Genomic DNA, 21,386 nt, shown 5'->3' with positions numbered 1-21,386 from the left:
GCACCTCCTGCTGGTTGCTCTGGGAATTAGCTCAGTCCAGCTCCGGAGCGCCCTCTGCAGGTGTTGTCTTGCCCATTGTCTGCTCTACTCCACTGTTTCAGACCTGCGTTGCTCCCCTGCTCGGCAGTGTCCACTACTTCTTTTTCACCCCCCTTCCAGGGGTCATGGCAGTCCTTTGGCTTGCACCCACCGCAGGGGCCAACCACAACCCAAAGACTAGCCTCTCACTTCAGGGGCAAGTTGCAATGTGTATTGGCCATGCTCCTCCGCAGCCAGGTGCAGTGCAAGGGGGGGACCCAGGCCCGCCTGTTACTCTGGGTCCCAACCCAGGGACCCTCTAGCAGCAGCCTCTCTGCCCTCCTTCTCTCCCCTTGTCTGTCTGTCATCCCTGGGCCACTTCCCCTTGGTCCTTGCACCTTCTTAGACCTTTCTGGCAGGGGCCTGCAGCCTAGCAGGTAACAGGCCAGAGCCCGCCCTCCGCTCCCCTGAGCCTGCCCAGCACTGCTCTCTCAGGTGCTATGCCTAGGAGCCAGTCCTCCTCCCTTGCTTGTCAGGGAGAGACTCCCCTCTGCTCCGCTGGGCAGCTTCTTATAATGGGCTTCCCCAGCAGCTGCCTCCTGTCTGGCTCCTAACAAGCCTTGCCCTAATTAGCTGCAGGTTTCCACAGCCTCCCTGGGTGCTTCTGCCCCGTCTCCTGCTGGAGTGTGCCACCTGCATCACTACACATGGGTTTATGGAAAATAGATCCTGTCAAAGTAAATTGATATCTTTTTTTGATGAGATTACAAGTTTGGTTGATAAAGGTAATAGTGTTGATTTAATAGACTTAGACATCTGTAAGGCATTTGACTTGTTACCTGATGACATTTTGATTAAAAAACTAGAATGATACAAAATTAACATGGCACATAATAAAACTGATTTAAAAACTGGCTGGACTGATACGTCTCAAAATGTAATTATAAACAGGGAATTGTCATTAAGCGGGTGTGTTTCCTGTGGGGTCATGCAGGGATCAGTTTTTGGCCCTATGCTATTTAAAATTTTTATCAATGATCTGTTCTGCACCCCAATACCATTCCTTTTTATTCTCTTAAGAGTTTTCTCAAAGCCGCTGCTTTGGTAGATAGATTAGGTATGAATTTCCAAGATAATTAACCATTCCCAGGAACTGTTGGGGACGTGGCACCATTTCAGTGGCTGAAATCTTCCTCTTACCAGGTTTTACACCTTCATGGGAAATAACATCCCAACAAAAGTCTGTTCTGTAACCCCAAAACACATTTCGCCCTATTTAGTTTGAGGTTTGCAGATCTCCTTGCATCCAGGACTTCCCAAAGTCTACAATCATGCTTCTCTTTCACTGAGCCCCAGATGATGATGTCATCCACTGAGGTGTGAACACTGTTAATATGTTCATAGATCATATGTATGGTTTTGTGGTACACTTCTGGTGCTGAAGCTATGCCAAAGGTTAAGTGTAATTGTGATGTGTCATTCCATATTCTTTATGAACATATTCATATGATATGAATATGACATAATTAAGATATACTTTATGCAAGATGGCTCGTGAGATATCATTGGAAAGGTTATGATTTACTGAATATGATTATCCTATTTGTATGCATGTATCATTTCTGAATCGGAAATTAGGAATATTGACTATATATATGTATTTCAACTATGCCACTTTGGGTGATGCCGACTGCTAACACTTCAGGTATAACAATGGAAAGGCAGACAGGGCCAATGGCCCGTCAGCAAAGATAATGGACTGTGAAAAGCTTGGCCTTCCTGTGGACGCTCCATACTGCCCCTGATTCATGGATGCTGTGATCCTACAGTCAGGTGGCCTTGTCACCTGATGCTAAAACATTACCTGGGACTTCTTGTAACTTTCCACTGTAAGGGAGCGGGGGTCAAACTAGGAAACAAAGGACTCCCGCCTTATGGAAATCCTATTTCAGGGTGGGGAGTGAGGTAATCCAGAATGTCAGTTCTCCCCTGCTACCCCATCCAATATGACTGCTGGGAACAATTAAGACTGAACTGGGGGAAGGAACTGGACCCAGGCTGGAAGGGCATCTGGCCTGTGAAGAAGATTATTAGAACCACATTTAGGGCGAGAACTTACATGTAACCAGTTTCTTTAGTGTATTAAGCTTAGTTTGTGTGGTCTGTTTTATTTTCTTAGTAATCTGCCTTGTTCTGTCTGCTACATCCTTAACCACTTAAAATACACCTGTTATAGTTGTTAAATTTATTTCTGTTTTACAATATAACCCAGTTTATGTGATTTCTAACAGGGGCGGGGGTGAGAATTTGCACATACCTTCCTCCACATTGAGGGAAGAAGTGAATTTCATATAATTTTGGGTTTTTACTCCAAGGGGGTGGGGGTGAACATCTGGGTGCTGTGGCAAGTCCCTGAAGCTGAGTCTTCCCAGAGCTGATCTGCAGCTGGGTGTGGCTCTGCCTGTGTGTGTTAGAGGAGGTTTTAAGAGCCTGGCTCAGCAAGACAGGTTAAAGGGGGCCCATGCTGGCAGAACAGGTAGACTCAGTAGTATCTCAGCACATCCAGTGACTTCCCAAGGGGTCCAACCCATCACAGTAATAATCTGTATCATCTAAATGGGATATTAAATGTGCGTAGTGTTGAGCTTTCTTCAGTTAATTTTAGCTGCCAAAATTCTGAGGATGCATCAAATTTACTGAAATATTGAGCATTTGCAAATTGAGTCATAATTTCTTCCCTCGTTGGTAGCTTGAAATGTTCTCGTTTTATAGCCTTGTTGAGGTCTCTTGGAACTAACCATATGTGTAGGTGGCTGTTACTTCTCTCCACAATGACTAGGGAGCACACCCATTCTGTTGGTTCTTCAGTTTTTTGTTTACTTGCATTGCTTCCATCCTTGCAAGCTCAGTCTTGAGATTATCATAGAGTACAAATAGCACCTTTCTACATTGATGGAAAACTGGGGGGACCTGCTTGTTTATCTGGATTGTATGTTCACCCTACAAGCAAACCAATCCTTAAAACAGGTCATGATATTCCCAAATGAGTGCCTCTTAGCCAGGTTCGGTATGATCTTGTAGTAAAAGCACCAGTTTTACCAGTCTGAGTTTTTCACACGCAGCAAGGCCTAAAGTTGGTGGACCTTTGACGCTACAACGAATGGGAGCCTGTACATAGCTTTTTTATGGTTGATGCTAGTAATGCACCTCCCTTTCACTGGTATATTTGTTCTGGAATAATCAGGTACTTTTATTTTTGTTGGGCTCAGTTTTGGTCTTATTTTCAGTCTCTCATAATCTTGTTCAGACAGAATATTAACCTGAGCTCCCGTGTCCAGTTTCAGTGGAATAATTGTTTCATTCACTTTCATTGGCAGTATCCAGTCCCTCTCATCCGGCTTGCTTGATTTAGGTATGTTTATGAAAAACTCCTCAACCATGTTGTCTTCAACTGAATGCGCTTGAGTTTTCTGAATTTGAGATCTGCAGCATTTTGCAAAATGATTATTTTCCCCACATTTTTGACAGAAATTTCCAGAGGGCAACACACTGTTCGGGGCATGCTGTGATCCATACCTTCCACCTGACTGTCTGTACCCAGACTTCCCCCCTAGGAGTGGTTTTCATAGCAAGGGGTTCTGTAACCCACACACCTCCTGGGTGTGGTGTTCAGTCCCATCTACCTCTTAGAGAGAGATTAAGGAGTCTGCTCTACAGCCTTAGCTAAGGGCTATATGGCTTTTAGCTCATGCGGTAGAGACTCATGTACTAAGTTCCAGAGGTCCCAAGTTCCATCCTGCCTGCTGACAACGGGGGTCTGTTGGCAGTACAGTTCTACTTTTTTACTTGACCTATTTTGGCTGTATTCTTTTGTACTTAGTACATGGATGAACCCTTCTGTTGAACTGAGCTCTTTGGTTCGTGCTTCCACAGTTTATGCTGCCCCTATGGCTACTAAATACAATTTAAATCTCTGTGTGAATTTTTCCCAGTTCTCTGCAACATTCCGGACAATTGCAGACTGGATGGAGGTTGCAACCCATCCATTTTTGGCTATTTCCCCTTTCTTAAGCTAATCAAGCTACTATTGTCCTTATAAAAATACATATAAAAGCCTTTGTTCTTCTGTTTGCTGCTCCAGTGCTCCCCTTGTCTCTGCTTTCAGTTGCAAACACAGGAGTTAACTTCAAAATGACTGCAGTTTTCGTCTCATTCAGCACTTCTGACACCATGTAATGATCTCGGGGTTCATTAAACACCAAACTAGTGAATGAGAAAGGAATACAACTTTTAATAAAACAAACTAGAGAGCTTCTGTGGTGAACTGCTGTACACAGCTACATGGTGTTCTCAACCCCAGCTTCCAAGGCTCATCTCTAAATTCCTGTATTCATAATACTATCCCTTATGAAGGAGCATCTCTAAATTATAATCTTCCATACCCCTATCTTTACAGCAAGGAGGCTGGGGAGTGAGCTGGTTCACCGTATCCCCTTAACAACTTACCCTAAGTGGGCTTTTATGAAGCTTCAGTTGCTAATTCCAATTGCTCCCTGCTCACATGGAAACCCAAGGGAGGGAGATGGCAGTAACGCAACCTGCCCTCTTTCAGTGTGAATTTCTCCAGGAGCTCTGGGGTCCAGGGTAGCTCAGGGACATGTAATTTTCATCTCTATGTGCCAGTTTCTATGAATCTAACCTGATGTTTGTAAAGTGCTCTGAGATTCTCAGATGAAAGGCACAATAGAAATGCAAATTACTGTTATTATTATGGTATTATATGCAGAGACAAGGTTTCCAAAATATTTAAGGTTTGAGAACATTATTTTCCTTTTGATATTCAAAAGCTTTTAGTAACATGAGTAATACAAAGTGATATTGTGCTAAATGGGGTAAAAAAAAAAAACCTGCTGCTTAGTAGGAGTTGCTGAAAAGTCTTTGGTGATGTGAGCATCTTATTGTTAGTAGGTATGGAAGTAGTGCCCTTATTCAGTATTGCTACTAAGTAATGTTCAGTATTATTTTCACCACTTACTCTTCTATTTCTAGCAGTCTCATGGCAATGAAAAGAAAACTTATTCAGCTGGCCAAATAAAATGTAGAGCATAAAAAATGTTTTCTGTGCCAAACATCTATGCTACCCATGGGCAGCGGGCATAATAGGGTAGGGGAAGCTAAGCCTCCGTAAGCCAAGCTCTGGCCCTGCCCATGCTCTGCCCTCTCCCCCAAACTGGCAGGAGCTCAGCTCCGCTGCTGGCCAGAAGTCAGCAGGATGATGGTGAGGCCAGGCGGCGGCCCAGGATGGTTTGGCCAGGGCTCCTCTGGCTGCGGGGGGAGATGACTTAAGGCTCCAGTGGATGCGGGGAGGGCACTCAGGGCACCCACGAATGGGGTGGAGGGTGCTTGGGGCTCCCATAGATGGGGGTAGGGGTGGTGCCTTGGGTAGAAGAGGTAGGGCTGCGTGACTAGCCTCCCCGAAGGGGGGGCTCATGCGCTGTCCATGATGCTACCTCCCCCAACAAAGCTAAGTATTGTATTTATACCATGTTCTTCAGTGAGGTTTCTGAATGGCTATGCATTTAGGGTTAGATCAGGAGAGATGCTCTTCACTCATGCACAGGCAGAGGTGCCAGCAAAAGTTTCCCCTGGCCCCCCCTTCTATGACTGTAAAAGAGCATTTAATGATAACAATGCCTGTACCTCCTGTGTTCAAAAGAGCACAAGGGGGGGAGTAAGCTAGAAAAAAGGGGCTATAGAAGAGGCAAGGCCAAAGCCCCACCACCTCTCTACGGGGGCCCAGGGAGCAGGGCTGGCACACTGCGAATAGGAAGGGAGACGTCTGCTGCATCCATTAGGATAGAGCATGTCGCTCACCCCTTGTGCACAAGGAGCAGCTCTGGAAGAAATTATCAGTGTTAATATTGTTGATGGCTCTGGACTTTGTGTGGATAGCAGGGGTAGTCAATAGGCAGACCGTGGGCCAAATCTGGACCGCCAGACACTTTTGAACGGACCCCAAAATATTTTTATTTACTTATTATTGTTTGTTTTTCCTCTGGAGTTTGGACCCTGACTATACCATGACCAGGGAATTTGGGCTTTGACAAAATTACTATGCCTGCTGCCGAGCATTAATCGGTGTGGTGGTCTCAGCAGTGGCAAAGGCTGCTTTTCTCTCTCTCTCGGTTCCAGGTTTAGCTGCCTGCCCGTCACAAATGTTGTCTGCTGCCTGGATCCCAATAAGACAAATGTTGTCTGCTGTGTCAGTCAACAGCTTTCCTCCGGTCCTCTGCGAGCCGGGTAGCACAACACTCCTGTCTAGTCAATCCCATTGTTATGGCCCATACAACTGCCGTAGCTACGACTTTCACTCGTTTCAGGGCCTGAATAATTATTACATATGTGTGTCAGTTACATGAATAGGCTGTAAACTTAAATGTGCTGTGTCTTTGAAGACCAGTTTGGATTTGTAAACAAGTTGTGAGATTAACCTCTACAAATTTTCTCGTCTCCATTGCCAAATTTGGGCCAATGTAGCTGCTGGTGTGTCACAGGGAACAGGAAATAGTTGTGTGGGCAGGATTGTTATGGTAGAAGTGTTAATGATTGCAAAGAGCTGATTGCCTACAATTTTCCTTTTTAACTCCCTATTTTCATTTGCTTATACCTTTCTGAAACTTTCATCGATTGGACAGAACTTTTCCGTGTCTGGTATTAGTCAAAAGGTGAATGGTTTTGGCAAGTTTGAACCAATATGATTCACTCATTTTCAAATCCAAGAATGTAAAATATACACTCTTCCCATTATATACTTTTTAAAAGTACTAACGAAAGAGCTTGCATTCAAAAGTTAAAATTTGGCATGGGAAATGGACCACTCAGAGAAACAGTACACTTGATTATTCTGATGAAATCTGGCTGTGATTTGACTTAGCTATGAGCCTTCAAAAAATCATACATCACATAAACAGTGATCACCTATCATTTGGCAGGAAGATGGCCCACGTGTAAATGGCTAATTTAGTTGCATCATCAAAAATTTACTCCCATTAAATGAGGCAGGGCTCTGCATGCATCGTACATCATTCAATGTGCATTTTCTAATGTGAGCATCAGGAGCTGTGCTTCATACATTGCAAAGTAAAGTGCATGCTATCTTGATCCACAGCCCATTGAAGTCGATGGGAGTCTTTCCACTGATTACAGTGGGCTTTGGTTCAGGCCCTGAATGAGGCAGGGCATTTGGTAATGATGCAAGGTGTGCACTCAGGGAAGTAGTGATCCGTAGGAGTTGCTGCTCATGGGTAATTATTCTTTCAGTGAGGCTGTGTCTGACAAAAAGGACACCGTGTTCTGTTGGTTTGATATCAGAATCTGCCCAGAATTTTTAAAAAGTCTTAACTTATCCTCCACTTTTGCAAATACAATTTTGTGACTACAGTTTATCATAGACTCTTAGGCTATCATTTGGATTTCAGAATACCTGATTAACATTAGGATAAAATTATCTTGTGCTGTTGCAAATACTTTATTCTGGCAGCCAGAAGAATGTCGTTTAAGTAATCTCTTCGTCTGCAGCAGCCTGTAAGTTAAAATTTGCCTGTCGGTGAGATTCCCAATTTTTAGGGACTCACAGATTTTCTGTCAGTATGAATCAAGTCAGATTTTATTTAATTAAACCAGTTTATCTGTCCTCCATCCTAATTACTCTGCTCCATCTTAAATTATGTGCCATTATATTTTCAGAAAGACAAGCTTCATAAAGTAATAAAAAACAGGAATTCTTAATTGTTCATTAATATAAGTACCAAAACTTCTGAATTAGTGAGGCCCTACGGAAATGATACTGTTTCTGAATGAGTAGCATCACCATAAAGGTGGAACAAGCTTATGTCCTTACTTTCAGACAGATGCATCATAAAAATAACCTGCAAGTCTGTGAAACTTAAAGATTCAAGGCAAAAATTTCCCCTACAATCTGCAAGCACTGCAGGATCTCCAACTGTTACAGCCACATGGGCCTCCAACACTTGGTGGGCTCATCCAGGAATGACATGCATGTAGGGATCACAAAATCAACAAAGGCCTATTCCCAGTCTGACAAGGACAGTGTAATTTAATCAAATAAGAGTTTAAATGAACAGAATTCCAATTAAACAAATGTTTTATCTTTTTCCATTAAGAGTTGTAGACAGGCGTTAAAAATGTAGGGTACCTTGTTGCAATACCAGACAGAATTCCAGTTAGACCAGGAGTGGCTCCTGAGAAGAAGCCAGAATTTACCAATGTACATTGCCAAAGAGCCACAGTAATATGTCAGCAGCCCCCCAGTAGCTCCCACCACCCGCTCCCAGCGTCTCCCATCCACCAGCTGCCCAGCCAATTAGCACCTCCCCACTCGCTCCCCACACCTCCCAATCAGCTGTTTTGTGGCATGCAGGAGGCTCTGGGAGGGAGTGGGGAGGAGTGAGGGCGCGGCAGGCTCAAGGGATGGGGTGGAGTGGGGGCAGGGCCTGTGGCAGAGCCAGGGGTTGAGCAGTGAACACCCCCCAGCACACTGGAAAGTTGGCACCTGTAGCTCCAGCCCCAGAGTCGGTGCCTGTACAAGGAGCCGCATATTAACTTCTGAAGAGCCGCATGTGGCTCCGAAGCCACAGGTTGGCCACCGCTGAGTTAGACAATGCTTTAGCTCTATTTGATTTTTGGAGAGTTAAAAAATTCAGGACTGTTCTGTGTGATGAGCTGGATTTATTTCTCTTTCTGAACGAGATTCTACTACCCTCATCACATTGAGGGGTGCTTCATTCCAGAAGTAGCGCCACTGAAATCATACAACCTGAGTGAGGGTGGCAAAATTGTACTCTCAATATTTTGTTCCCCAGACCAAAAATGATCATGGTTCGCTCCATATTTTTTCCCCTCAGTGGATCTCTATTTTTGTTCCTCATTCTAGCTTTTCAATATAGAGAATATTTTGTCTGCTATGATATTTGGCATGGGAAATGGACCACTCAGAGAAACAGTACACTTGATTATTCTGATGAAATCTGGCTGTGATTTGACTTAGCTATGAGCCTTCAAAAATCATACATATTTAGTAACTGGATAGCATTAGCCAATTAAAACTGTTTTTTTCCAAAAGCTCATGTCCCAACAGCCAGTTGCTTGCTTGTAAGAGACAATGTCATTTTTACAATAAGTATCATATTTTGGAAAATAGGAAAATATCATTTAAATCTGGTTGAGGATTCTCCACTGAGCAATGTGTAGGGCTTCTGATTTTCCAGCAAAATATATTCTCTACAGTCACTAAGACACTTGATGCTACTACAGGTATGTATTTTTGTAGTCAGATAACAGTTGATGGCCAGCCATCATTTAAATGTTTTTCTTAAGGAAACACTGCATTTCTTAAGAATATGAGACTTCCTATTTTTGGTAGACTGTTTCACACCAAAATTATCCTAGCTCAAGGCAAAGGACATAGAATATTTCATCCTGGATCAGTGACAAATTTGAAGTCCAATACTTCAATGGCTATAAGTGTAGAAACTGATATTGTCAAATATTTTTGATGGAATAAACAAATTTCTGATATACTCATAGATTAAGGTCAGAAGGTACCATTGTGATCATCTAGTCTAACCTCCTGCATGTTGCAGGCCACAGAACCTCACCCACTCACTCCCGTAATAGACCCCTAGCCTCTGGCCGAGTTACTGAAGTCCTCAAATAATGATTTAAAGACTTCGTGACAGAGAATTCATAATTTATATTAGTTAAAACCTGCAAGTGACCTGTGCCCCATGCTGCAGAGGAAGGTGAAAACCCCCAAGGGTCTCTGCCAGTCTGACCCAGGGGAAAATTCCTTCCTGACCCCAAATATGGCAATCAATTAGACCCTGAGCATGTAGGCAAGACCCACCAGGCAGATATCTAGGAAAGAATTCTCTGTAGTAACTCAGAGCCCTCCCTATCTAGTGTCCCATCTCTGGCCATTGGGGATTTTTGCTACTGGCAGTCGCCAATGAGTCATATGCCATTGTAGGAAGTATTTCATTCCTTAGTAGACTTTCTATTTTATGTTCTGTTTCTATAGTATCTGAGCACCTCATAATCTTTAATGTATTTTTCCTCCTAACATCCCTGTGAGGTAGGAAAGTACTATAATCTTCATTTTACACATGGGGAACTGATGTACAGAGAGACTAAGTGACTCGCCTGGGGTCACACAGGAAGTCTCTGGTAGCACAGGTAATTGAGCCTGTGTCTCACAAGTCCCCTACCACCCTAACCACCCTAACCCTAACCACTGCCTCTCTTTAATACGTTAAACATAATTTAAGATATCAGACCATACATTCATTATGTATAGAAAAGATATTTAAAGTAAAGTATTTTAGTTATTTTTCTCTCCACCAGAGATTTATGCAGAGAAAACCTATGGTACTAAAGACAGCCTGACTTTAATATGTACATATATTTTCAAACCTTTACAGCACACTTTTTTTCAGTTTGATGCAGATTTCATAGGCTTGAAAGAAAACTGTGGGGAATGGGAGCATCAGAGCAGCTTGGATCTTTTGATGGTGAAGAGATAGTGAAGGAGGAAACAGAAGGGAGGGAAACTGGAGAAATCCAATAAGACATCTTCCCTCGAAAATATTGTTTCTTTCACAATGTATGGGAGCAGAAAAATCAATTAATTGGTAATAGATAATAAAATAAAATTAGATTTTAGTTTAAATTAGGTAAATATAATAATAAATAAAACCAATAAATTCATTGGTTTACAATAATAAATTGTGATAATACCTCACACTTACATAGAACTTCAGAGATGTGTGTGAATATTAGCTACTAAATCTAACTAATTAAATTATGCACCCAAACTCACTCTCTCAAACTCCAGATTGCGAAAATGGACCTCAGCATCAGCATGCATAGGTCAGTTATGGCTGGTAAACACAGCATATTGTTTGATTTGTGTGGACATCTGTAACTTACAACGTAAGAGGATTGTTAAGTCAATTTTTAAATGGCTCCTTAATGTCAAAGCAGTTATACAAATATTGCTCTAACTGCCACAGCTCTACTTTATCTTTCATAAATGAATGCTCTGTTATTTTTCATTTTACGGCACACAGACCCAGTAGTTCACAAGCATAATTTTATTTCCAATAATAACCTTGCACTGACAAAATCACTTTGTGCCTTTCCCCAACCCGTACTGACTCACAGAGTAGGTGTCGTTCCACAACAAAATCCGATCCACAAACCTACACCTTTTTAGGATTAGATCGAGAGGCTACGAAACATGTTTAACATGTTTGCAGTATACATGTAGCCGTGTCCCAGTTTCTCAGGCTATGAAACAGATTACTTGAGATAGCTCTTGATGAACCATCTAATTTAGCTCTAACATGTCAGTACATTTCTTCAACAATTAATTATAAATAAATGTGTCCAAAGCTATTTTGTATAGATCGTATTTTAATAAGAAATTTGGTGTCTTAGTGTGATGACTTGGGGTTCTGTCTGCACAACCTATAAATTCTGATTGATATTGTGAAGTTGTACTATGAAAAGTTGCTCTTTCCTGAGTGCCTATATGTATGCGGATATACTATTACTGACAGAGCCTGAAAGCGTTACTCCTGGGGGAATTCTGTGCCACTGCGCAGTACAGAATTTTGCAGAAATTAATGTGCATGCAGAATTTCCTTTCCCCACAAACATAGGCTGCAGTGCTGCTAGCTGCCACTAAGAGCTGCTGGAGCCGGCAGAGCTTAGCTCACACATAGAAGACACTGCTCAGGGGAGGGAGCTAGAGGGTTCCTGGCAGCCGCAGTTCCCAGCATGCCCTGAGGGAAGGAGAGGGCAGTGCACAGGAAACTCTGTTCAAGCCTGGGACCGAACATCAGATTGTTTCTCCCTCTGGATCCCTGGGCTCTGGGGGAGGGGAGGGGATGGGTGTCTGGGCTCTGGGAGAGGGAGGGGAGGGGATGGGTGTCTGGGCAAGGGGGGCACCACAGCTGGGAAGTGGGGGGAGAAGTTGTGGGTGTCTGACCCCCAGGCTGGGCTCTGGGGGGTGGGAAGGGGTCAGAGAAACAGGAACTGGGTTGTCATAGGGGTTTCTTTAACACTCTACTCCTGGGGGAAATTTTGTGTGTGTCTGTATTGTTACAGACATATTTGCTGACAGGTATTTTGAAATAAATTACCAAAATAATTGAAACTGGCAAGATTATGTAGTGTTGTTTTGACAAATAAAATTTGTAGAATTTTAAAATATGCGCAGAATTTTTAATTTTTTGGTGTATAATGCCCCCAGGAATAAAGTGTATTTACCCCAGATAGAAAGGTTAAAGTTAATGACGGTACTTAGATCTCACAACAGTTACGCAAAGAAGCTGAATCCTTAGAAAAACCAGTTAAGCTGTTTCCTCTGGAAGGAAGGCAGGAGCAGTGGAACAGTACCAGGAGGAGAACAAAAGAGTCCAGGTGGCCAGAAAGGGTTTAAATGGGGTAAGGGTGTCCTATGTACTTTCCTGACCAGTTGGCCCCCAAGGACTCTGCAAAATCCCAGGAACTCGAACCCCAGCTCAGAGAATGCCCTGAAGTGATGAAGAAAGCGAGGCAGGGACATGCATTTAGTGTTTGTTGTTTTGTATGATCGGTGTGCTCCTCTATACTTTACCTGATTAAGTATAAAAGAGGGTAAAGGCGTTTAAGACTGTGCAAAGTGTTTGTTGACTGCTTCAGAACTGCTGCATGTCCCTGAGAGAGGTATACTGTAAACAAGAAGCTTTGCACCTCTGGGGCAGAGTTTGAATAATCAGGGTATCTCAGGGGTCAGCACTGGTCTTCGAGGGCTACAGCAGGTGGGCTGAGAACCCACATTTCCTAGAAGAGGAGCAGACAGAGTCAGTGCTCAGGAAATGTGCCAGAGAAGCCATGGGAGGAACCAGTGCTACAGCCTGCTGCAGCTCTAAAAGCTTGACACACACTGGCAGGGTCGGCTCTACAGTTTTTGCCACCCCAAGCAGTAAAAAAAAACTGCCGCCTCGGACGGCAAAAGGGAGAAGCTGCCGCTGATTTGCCGCTGCGGCCGGCGGAACAGAGAAGCTGCTGCCGAATTGCTGCCGTGGCGGAAACACTGCCGCCCCAAAGCACCTCCTTGGAACGCTGGTGCCTGGAGCCGGCCCTGCACGCTGGGAACGCTGACCAGCAGAGGCTTGGATTCCCCTCATAGCAGTCCCAGTGGGTGGCTGACAGAGAGCATTCACTAGGATCTTTGATTCTAAGGCTACCTCTATACTAGGGGTGGTATTCCCAGCTCATGTAGGCATACTCTTGCTAGCTCTCATCTGAGCTCGGATGCTAAGAATAGTAGTGTAGCCATGGTAGCATGGGCAGTGGCGGCCTGTACTAGCTGTCCTGAGTACAAACCTGGCTGAACCCCCTGGGTGCTGCTGCTGTCTGTGCGACTGTGGCCACAATACTATTTTTAGCGCCCTAGCACAGATGAGAACTACCACAAGTATGTCTATGCGAGATGAGAATCAAATCCCCAGGTCCAAGAACAGATGTAGCCTTAGTAATTTACTAATTTTTTTTTTTTAATTATGAAAACAGGCCTCTGGAGATCTGCATACCCAGACTTATAGGCCACATGTGGGTGTGAGGATTGGTGCATTTTGTACACTAATTTCAATGCTTCTCTTTTAAGAGACTACAGAATTAGAGGGGGTGAAGATATGATGGTAGAATTTGGCTCTCACTGCAATGAAACCTTGATTTATCTATGCATATTCTGCTATACCTCCCTAATCTTTGGTTTGTCTCTTTGTTCTGGAGGTTTTGCTAATCAGTAAAATTCAGCTCCCTGAAAATTAAATAAAAGTCAAGTTGACATATGACTGCTGACTTTACAGGGTCAGTTCAGTCCTGTTTTACAGAAGCCTATTCATAAAATATGTATTAAGCTGGTTGTATTAAATATCATAAACACATTTACATTAAACATAACATCCAGGGACATAAAGTTTGGGTATTGAAATCCCCTTATTAGATTTTCACTCATTTTTTCAAGACTTATCTATTTTCCTCCAAAAATCTCTCTCTCTCTCTATATATATATATATATATAGAGATCATAAAAATAGAGAGTTAATATCAATGTTAACAACATTCTTTTTTCTATCACAGATACAGTAGCAGAAAGAAGTACACTCAGAGAACATGTTTGTCCCAAGCTGAGAGAATTCTGCAGGGAAAACTATGGGCTGGAATTACAGGTAGATTTTATTACATTAAATATTCAATTATGATATATAATTAACCTTTCTATTTTTGAAAATATTTTTGATTTATATGTAAAAATAGTGTAATTATTGATAAATCTGACACAAAATAGAAGCCTATACAAAACCAAAAAAAGTACATGTAATATGATAATTTTGTCAAATTGAAGTGCTCAAAGCATCACAAGTAAAGAGTGCTGGTATTAATAAAAAGACAGCTAAGAAAAATCCACACTGCTCTATAGAAGAGTGTTTACTGGTAAATAAGAACAATACAGTAACAAATTAATAACATTTCCTCTTGAAAGTAATGCATAATGAAACTGTAAAAACACAAAACACCTAAGAGGAAATAATGTCACATCCAAATTATGGTACTGTCTTTCTAGAAGTTAAACTATTCATATTCAGAAAATATAAAGTCACATATAGTTTCAACATTTGGGTTAATGTTAATCGCATCATTCCTGCTTTTCTTTTGATCATCATTTAAGTCACAGCATCTTCATACTCCATATAATAATTACTGCTGCAACTACAGTTTTGTCATCAGTAGCATGGAAATGAATTTGATAGGCCAATTATTGAAGCCTTGATGACCAATGAAAAACTCTGAACATTTTTTTTTAAACTATCCCATGTGTTTGCAGAGTCATGGCCAGGTTTGGAAAGATATGGGGTAAAATCCTGGCTCCATTAAAGAAAATGGCAAAATTCCCACGCACTTCAGTGGGACTAGGATTTCACTCATAAACCTTTTTCACCTTGTATTTTACAATAACTTGGTCCTTCCACACCTCTTGGGGAACAATATCAGTAATGAATATAAAAGTCACTCATCTTCTTACAGTTAGCTAGGCATGTATTTAAGCACCTTCCTGAAGACTCTGGCAATAGAAAGACTCCCATTGGGCCCAGCTGGCAGCAGTGGAGCAAGTAGCACCTGGTGATGGTGCTGCCAGGACAGAGCATGGCTGCTATGCTGGCCACCAGCCTGGAGTTGATGTTGCAGAGCCAGGGCAATGGCAGCTACTTCAAGATCCTGGAGCTGCTGCAGGCAGCCGAAGATGCTGCTATCCTTTGTGCCATCAGACCCTGCAGCCAGTTTGTGGCACTGCTGGAGTGCGGGAGCTATTTGGAGGCCAGCTGCTTGACCAAGAGTCCTCTTTCACAGAGAACTGCAGTGCAGAAACTAAATACAAAATAGGGAGGGGGCATTGTTATAACAGTTGTGTCAACTGCTTGGTGGAGCTGATGGGCCATGAGTCTTTTCAGGTCAAGGAATTATCACAACCTTTGTGGAATTGGAAGGGAAATACCCTTCAGTCAAGGTAGAATGGGAGTTTCAGTTTCCCTCACGAGCTTTTAAAATTAGTTGTGGAGAACTGTCATAGGGTCTGCTCACCGCTAGTGAGCCTTCCCCTTGTCACTCTGGGGATTAGCTGATTCCAGGTCCAACACATCCTTTCCACCTCTCGCTGCATGCCGTACCTTCTCTTCCTGGCCCTCAGCGAGGCAAGATGCTCCGTGTTCATGGCTTAGCCCTCTGGCCAAGTCACATGTCCTCCCCTTCTGGGGTATCGAAGTCTTCTTATAAACGGGCTCAGGCAGCTGTTCTCTGTTCAGCTGGTGCCACTTCTCCAGTGGCTGGTAGGTGAAGCTGGGCCTGCTCTCTACTCTGGGTTCCAGCTCATGGACCATCTAATCAGCAGCCACCATCTGTTCCATTCTTTATCTTACTACCTTTTCCCTACGCATTTCATAACTTCAAACCCAGGTTTGCCAGCCCCAAAACTCCCTCCTCCCAGAGGGTAACTGTAGGATTCTTTGGCTGTGTAGACCCTAAATATATCTCCCTTCTCCTAGGGAGTGACAGCAGCCTATTTCCCTGCAGCCTTCCTCTGCTAACTTCCTGTCTTTATAAACCCAGCCCAGCTCGTTCTTCCTCAGCTGGGTTTCCTCATTATTCAGTCAGCGGATTACTTAAACTACCTGATCCCCCTCAGCTGTGGCCTGTCTGGTTAATTAGACCCCTTCTTAGCCTACATTAAGCTCTTCAGGGCAAGTGTGGGGTCAATACCCCATCACAAGAACTTAATGTCTTAAGAAGAGGACTCTTCACTCCTGACCTTGCTTTTCCAAGAATACCTGGATTATGAACACATTTGGTACTTTGTGATGAAGGTGGTTGCTGAAAACATCAGACAAGTCATGCAGAAGACAAAAGAGTATATCTCTTCACCAGCAGAATGTATTTTTCCTCGTTTAATCTATTAGCATGCCAAACAAAGGGAATGAGGTGGTCAGTTTCATAGTGAAGCAAGCTAAGCAGGAGGCATGAAATGTATTGAAGCTAAAATAGCATAAACAGGCATTTGAAAGGATGTGGTTTGGCCTTCTTAAACACAAGCTACTCAGCGGCCTTTACAAAAAGATTCTTGTAATTTTGAATGAATCAATCCTGCCTCACCTGAGTGAACCCACCCTCCGAATAGACTTCCTGACAGTCACATGTGATATGCTGTAGGTGGAGCACTCAGTCTTCTAGCCTTACATGGATTATTTATTCCGATTTGCCAGCATAATCTGGAATACCCTGACTTTTTACAAAAAGATGTAGAGCATCTTACACCCCTGAATATATCACATGAAGTACCAAGCCTGGTTTTTCCAGCTATCTGGTTTATTTTTGTCTTTATCATAGTTCCCAGCATACCTGGTGGCAGCATTCATACAACGCCTCACTAAGTTGACTCTCCCCAGTCCTCCCTAGTTTTTTCTGATGGTTATTCCTTCCATCTGAAATCTCTTCTGGAGGCACTCAGCTTGCAAGGTTCTCGTAGACACACCCACAAGGCTTGAAGATCTGTCAGAAGATCCATACATTATGGATGAGGAAGAGCTACAGACTCTTCAGAGCCATTATCACCCTGATATGGCCTGAGCAGTTGTCATTGTGAGCCAGTCTCTGTCTGAATTAGTGGACTACATATCGAAGCTCCTGGAGTTATTGGCCTATGTGCTTTTTGATAAGAGAATAAAAGAACAAAGCCACCAGTGTCTCTCTAGAGTTTGAGAGGAGTGAGAGGATTATTTGGCAAGAGAATGATCTCTTTGCAGAGCATTTTGCATCAGAATGATGCTGCACTTTGGTAATAAACATTTTTTTATGACTGACGTTGACTGTGGAAGCCAAACAGAACTGTTTTATGAGTAGTTCCATTGAGTTTTGGCTGTAAAATCTAAATTGATGGGTTGGACTATTTGAGGTGCTTCTGTGACCTTCTTGCACCTTCCTATGAAGCATCTGGTGTTGATCATTATCATTGATAGGTTACTGGGCTAGATGGACCTGATCAACTCTGGCAGCATACTCACCATGGTTGAATCTGGGCATGTGGAGTTGGGGTGAGTGGGGACCTTCTCAGAACATTAGGCCTGGGTTCTGCACAGGTTTCGTTCCAGAGGTTGTTACCTGCACAAAACTCTGTCACTTGCACACTCCAGGGGCTTGTCTACACCTATATTTTATAGCGCTCTAACTTACTGGCTCAGGGGTGTGAAAAATCACCCCCCCTGAGCGCAGCAAGTCTGAGTACTTTAAAGCGCTAGTGTGGAGAGGCTCCAAGTCCTGGAAGCCGCGCTCCCAGCGCTCTGAGCTAACCCTCTTGTGGAGGTAGATTACCAGGAGCACTGAGAGAGCTCTCTCCCAGCGCTCGCATGCAACCACACTCGCACTTCAAAGTGTTGCTCCCGCGACAGCACTTCGAAGTTTCCAGTGTAGCCATGCCCTAGGGCTTCCACCTCTATCTAGTTCCTAGGGCTCAAGGCGTAACCCTCTTAATTTAGGCACCCACCTTTACCCCATTCATTGGGCTCAGGTGTAACCTTACATTTTAGGGCACCCACCCTTATGCTGTTCCTAGGGTTCAGGCATAATCCTCTTAATTTAGGCACTCTAACTTTACCTCTCTGTGGACTCCAGGCAAACACCCATTCCTTCTGGTCTCCGGGCAAACACCCATTCCCTCCGGGCTTAATCTTTTGTGGGTTTACGGGGTCTTTTACCAGTGAAAGAGCCTTACCCAGTAATATCCTACTTAACCTCTATTTATTAACAATCACCAAAACAGAATGCACACAGTACACATACAGTAACTCCTCACTTAAAATCATCCCAGTTAACATTGTTTCATTGTTACATTGCTGATCAATTAGGGAACATGCTTGTTTAAAGTTGTGCAATGCTCCCTTATAATGTTGTTTGGCAGCCACCTGCTTTTTCCACTGCTTGCAGGAAGAGCTGCCCATTGGAGCTAGCTGGTGGGGGCTTGGAACCAGGGTGGACCGGCAGCCCCCCTATCAGCTCCCCGCTCCCCTAAGTTCCCTGTGCAGCAGCCACCCAGCAGGCTATCAATTGCCAGCAGTTCAGCTGTCCCTCCCTCCACTGCCATGTGCTGCTCCTGCCCTCTGCCTTGGAGCTGCTCCACGGAGCCTCCTGCTTGGTGTGTGGGGAAGAAGGGGGCTAATGTCCCCCCTGCTCCTGCACCCTGCTTATCCCATCTTCCATAGAGCAGGGGGGACACACGACAGGGCTCAGGACAGAGGGAGCTTCCTGGCAGCAGCTGCCATCTCAGCTTGCTGATTAACTTAAAAAGGCAGTGTACTTAGAGTGGGGTCAGCGTACTTAAAGGAGCAATGCGCATCTCTCTCTCATAGGGTGTGTATCTCTGTCTGCCATGGTGTCTCCCCTCCCTCCATTTGTGCTGCCTTGTAGAGTGTGAGGCTACATTAACAACAATGAGTTAACCCTTGAGGGCTCAGCCAGTTGCTAGTTCATCATTTAGCAGTAAGGCATCCCCTGGGAAATATCCCACACTCTGACTTCACCACCTCAACCAAGCTTCGCAATCATCATCACTGTGTACCAATATTAAATTGTTTGTTTAAAACTTATACTGTCTGTGTGTGTGTGTGTGTGTGTATGTATGTATATATATATGTCTTTTTTGTCTGGTGAAAAAAATTTCCCTGGAACCTAACCCCCCCATTTACATTAATTCTTATGGGGAAATTGGATTCGCTCAACACAATTTTGCTTAAAGTCGCATTTTTCAGGAACATAACTACAACATTAAGCGAGGAGTTACTGTACAATGCACACCACTCCGAATAAGACAGATGAACTTTTCCCTGCTGGCCAGTCAGGATCAGGTCCACCTGGGGGGCTCCAGTTTCTGCATAGTGTCATTGGCAAAGTGTTGAGGTCTGGCAGCTCTGTTCTTGGGCCTGTGAACTTCCTTTTGGACCCCAGTTTATATAGTGAAACTTGAGTCCTGCTTAGCTATACCTTAACCAATCCTAACATATTGTAACAAAATTCTCTAACCAGTCATACCCCACCACCTTAATTAATTTACACCTAGCAAAATTAATTATGAAACAGACATAAAGTCAAAGAACCGGACAGAAATCATACAAACAATAGGGAAGTGGGGACCATAAAGATAAAAAAAAAAAAAGAAATGAGGATTTCACAACCACAACTATTGATAAGTGATTTCTTACCAGACAGAATGCTATCAAACTAAGTTTTCTTTAACCAGTTTAAGATTTGTTGCAAGGATAGGTTCCTGGGTTAGTGTTTTTGTTGTGTGGTGTGTGGTTGCTGGTGAGTATTTGCCTCAGGTTGGGTGGCTGTCTGTAAGCGAGGATTGCCCTGTCTCCCAAGGTCTTTGAGAGTGAGGGCTCATCCTTCAGGATAGGTTTTAGATCCTTTATGATGCGCTGGAGAGGTTTTAGTTGGGGGCTGAAGGTGACGGCTAGTGGTGTTCAGTTACTTTCCTTGTTGGGCCTGTCCTGTAGTAGGTGACTTCTGGGTACTCTTCTGGCTCTGTCAATTTGTTTCTTCACTTCAACAGGTGGGTATTGTAGTTTTAAGAACGCTTGATAGAGATCCTGTAGGGTTTGTCTCTGTCTGAGGAATTGATGCAAATGCGTTTGTATCTTAGAGCTTGGGGCTGTAGACAATGGATCATGTGATGTGGTCTGGATGAAAACTGGAGGCATGTAGGTAAGTATAGCGGTCAGTTGGTTTCTGGCATAGGGTGGTGTTTATGTGACCATCGCTTATTAGCACCGTAGTGCTCAGGAAGTGGATCTCTTGTGTGGATTGATCCAGGCTGAGGTTGATGGTGGGATGGAAATTGTTGAAATCATGGTGGAATTCCTCCAGGGCTTCTTTTCCATGGGTCCAGATGATGAAGATGTCATCAATGTAGCACAAGTAGAGTAGGGGCATTAGGGGATGAGAGCTGTGGAAGCGTTGTTCTAAGTCAGCCATAAAAATGTTGGCATACTGTGAGAGTAGGTTAGCCCTATTTCTACTTACAACTTGGAGGAGGAACAGGAACAGAGCAAGTGCAAGCCTGAGTGCCAATCAGGATTTAAATAGTGTCTCTTCACTCTTTGATGTAGCCAGTTGAATGGTTTGATAAAGTCCCAGACTTGTATTTCCAGAAGCAATGAAGAAATTTCCTTTCCTGTTGACTTTGGTCTTGGATCTTGCAAGATGCTGAGTGTGCAGCCCTAGATCCAGTTAAACACATACTTGACTTTAAGCATGAGAGAAAAGTCCCTGTGAAATCAATGGGAGCCAATCACCTTTAACAAGTTGCTCTTGTCAAGTTAATTTTTAGCTCTGTCTGGTAACAATTTGAAAATGAAATGTTTCTCCATCTCCTACAAGAAACAGGTAAGGATGGCAGAAAACAAGAGCTAATTTTGTCAAGGGGTGAGAGGACAGAAGTAGAAATCCCATTACCCTGCATAAATTGGTGCAGAATACATCCTTGGATAGTGTCTTCTAAAGCTGTCCACCTTTACATCTTCTTCTCCATCTATTAAGGTTGAAATAAACATAAGTAAATTGCCAAGGGTCATATACAAGGACTTAAATAGGCAGCTTCTTTTGGTGGCGATGGGCGAGGTGAACCTAGTTCCTAGAGTGCCATGCTGAACCTGTGTCTTGGGATTGTTTGTTTGCCCTCCAGCACCTCAGCT

General features: G+C 43.5%; 1 protein-coding gene and 1 pseudogene across 3 annotated transcripts in view; both read left to right on the top strand.

Annotated features, from left to right (window-relative positions):
• Positions 1 to 21,386, top strand: part of NWD2 (NACHT and WD repeat domain containing 2) — a 135,800-nt gene that overhangs the window by 40,975 nt on the left and 73,439 nt on the right. For 2 of the 3 annotated variants that reach the window (XM_075127979.1, XM_048848593.2), the window contains exon 2: positions 14,230 to 14,318. The exons of the other annotated variant lie outside the window; for it this stretch is intronic. In XM_075127979.1, the coding sequence (XP_074984080.1) occupies positions 14,230 to 14,318 (89 nt within the window). The remainder of the gene's footprint in view (positions 1 to 14,229; positions 14,319 to 21,386) is intronic. 3 annotated transcript variants of the gene reach the window in all.
• Positions 15,295 to 17,028, top strand: LOC125636071 (nucleolar complex protein 4 homolog pseudogene; annotated as a pseudogene).

This window comes from Caretta caretta, chromosome 4 (assembly GCF_965140235.1).
Source record: "Caretta caretta isolate rCarCar2 chromosome 4, rCarCar1.hap1, whole genome shotgun sequence".
NCBI classification, from domain to species: domain Eukaryota; kingdom Metazoa; phylum Chordata; order Testudines; family Cheloniidae; genus Caretta; species Caretta caretta.
This window is presented reverse-complemented; position numbering and strand designations above follow the sequence as displayed.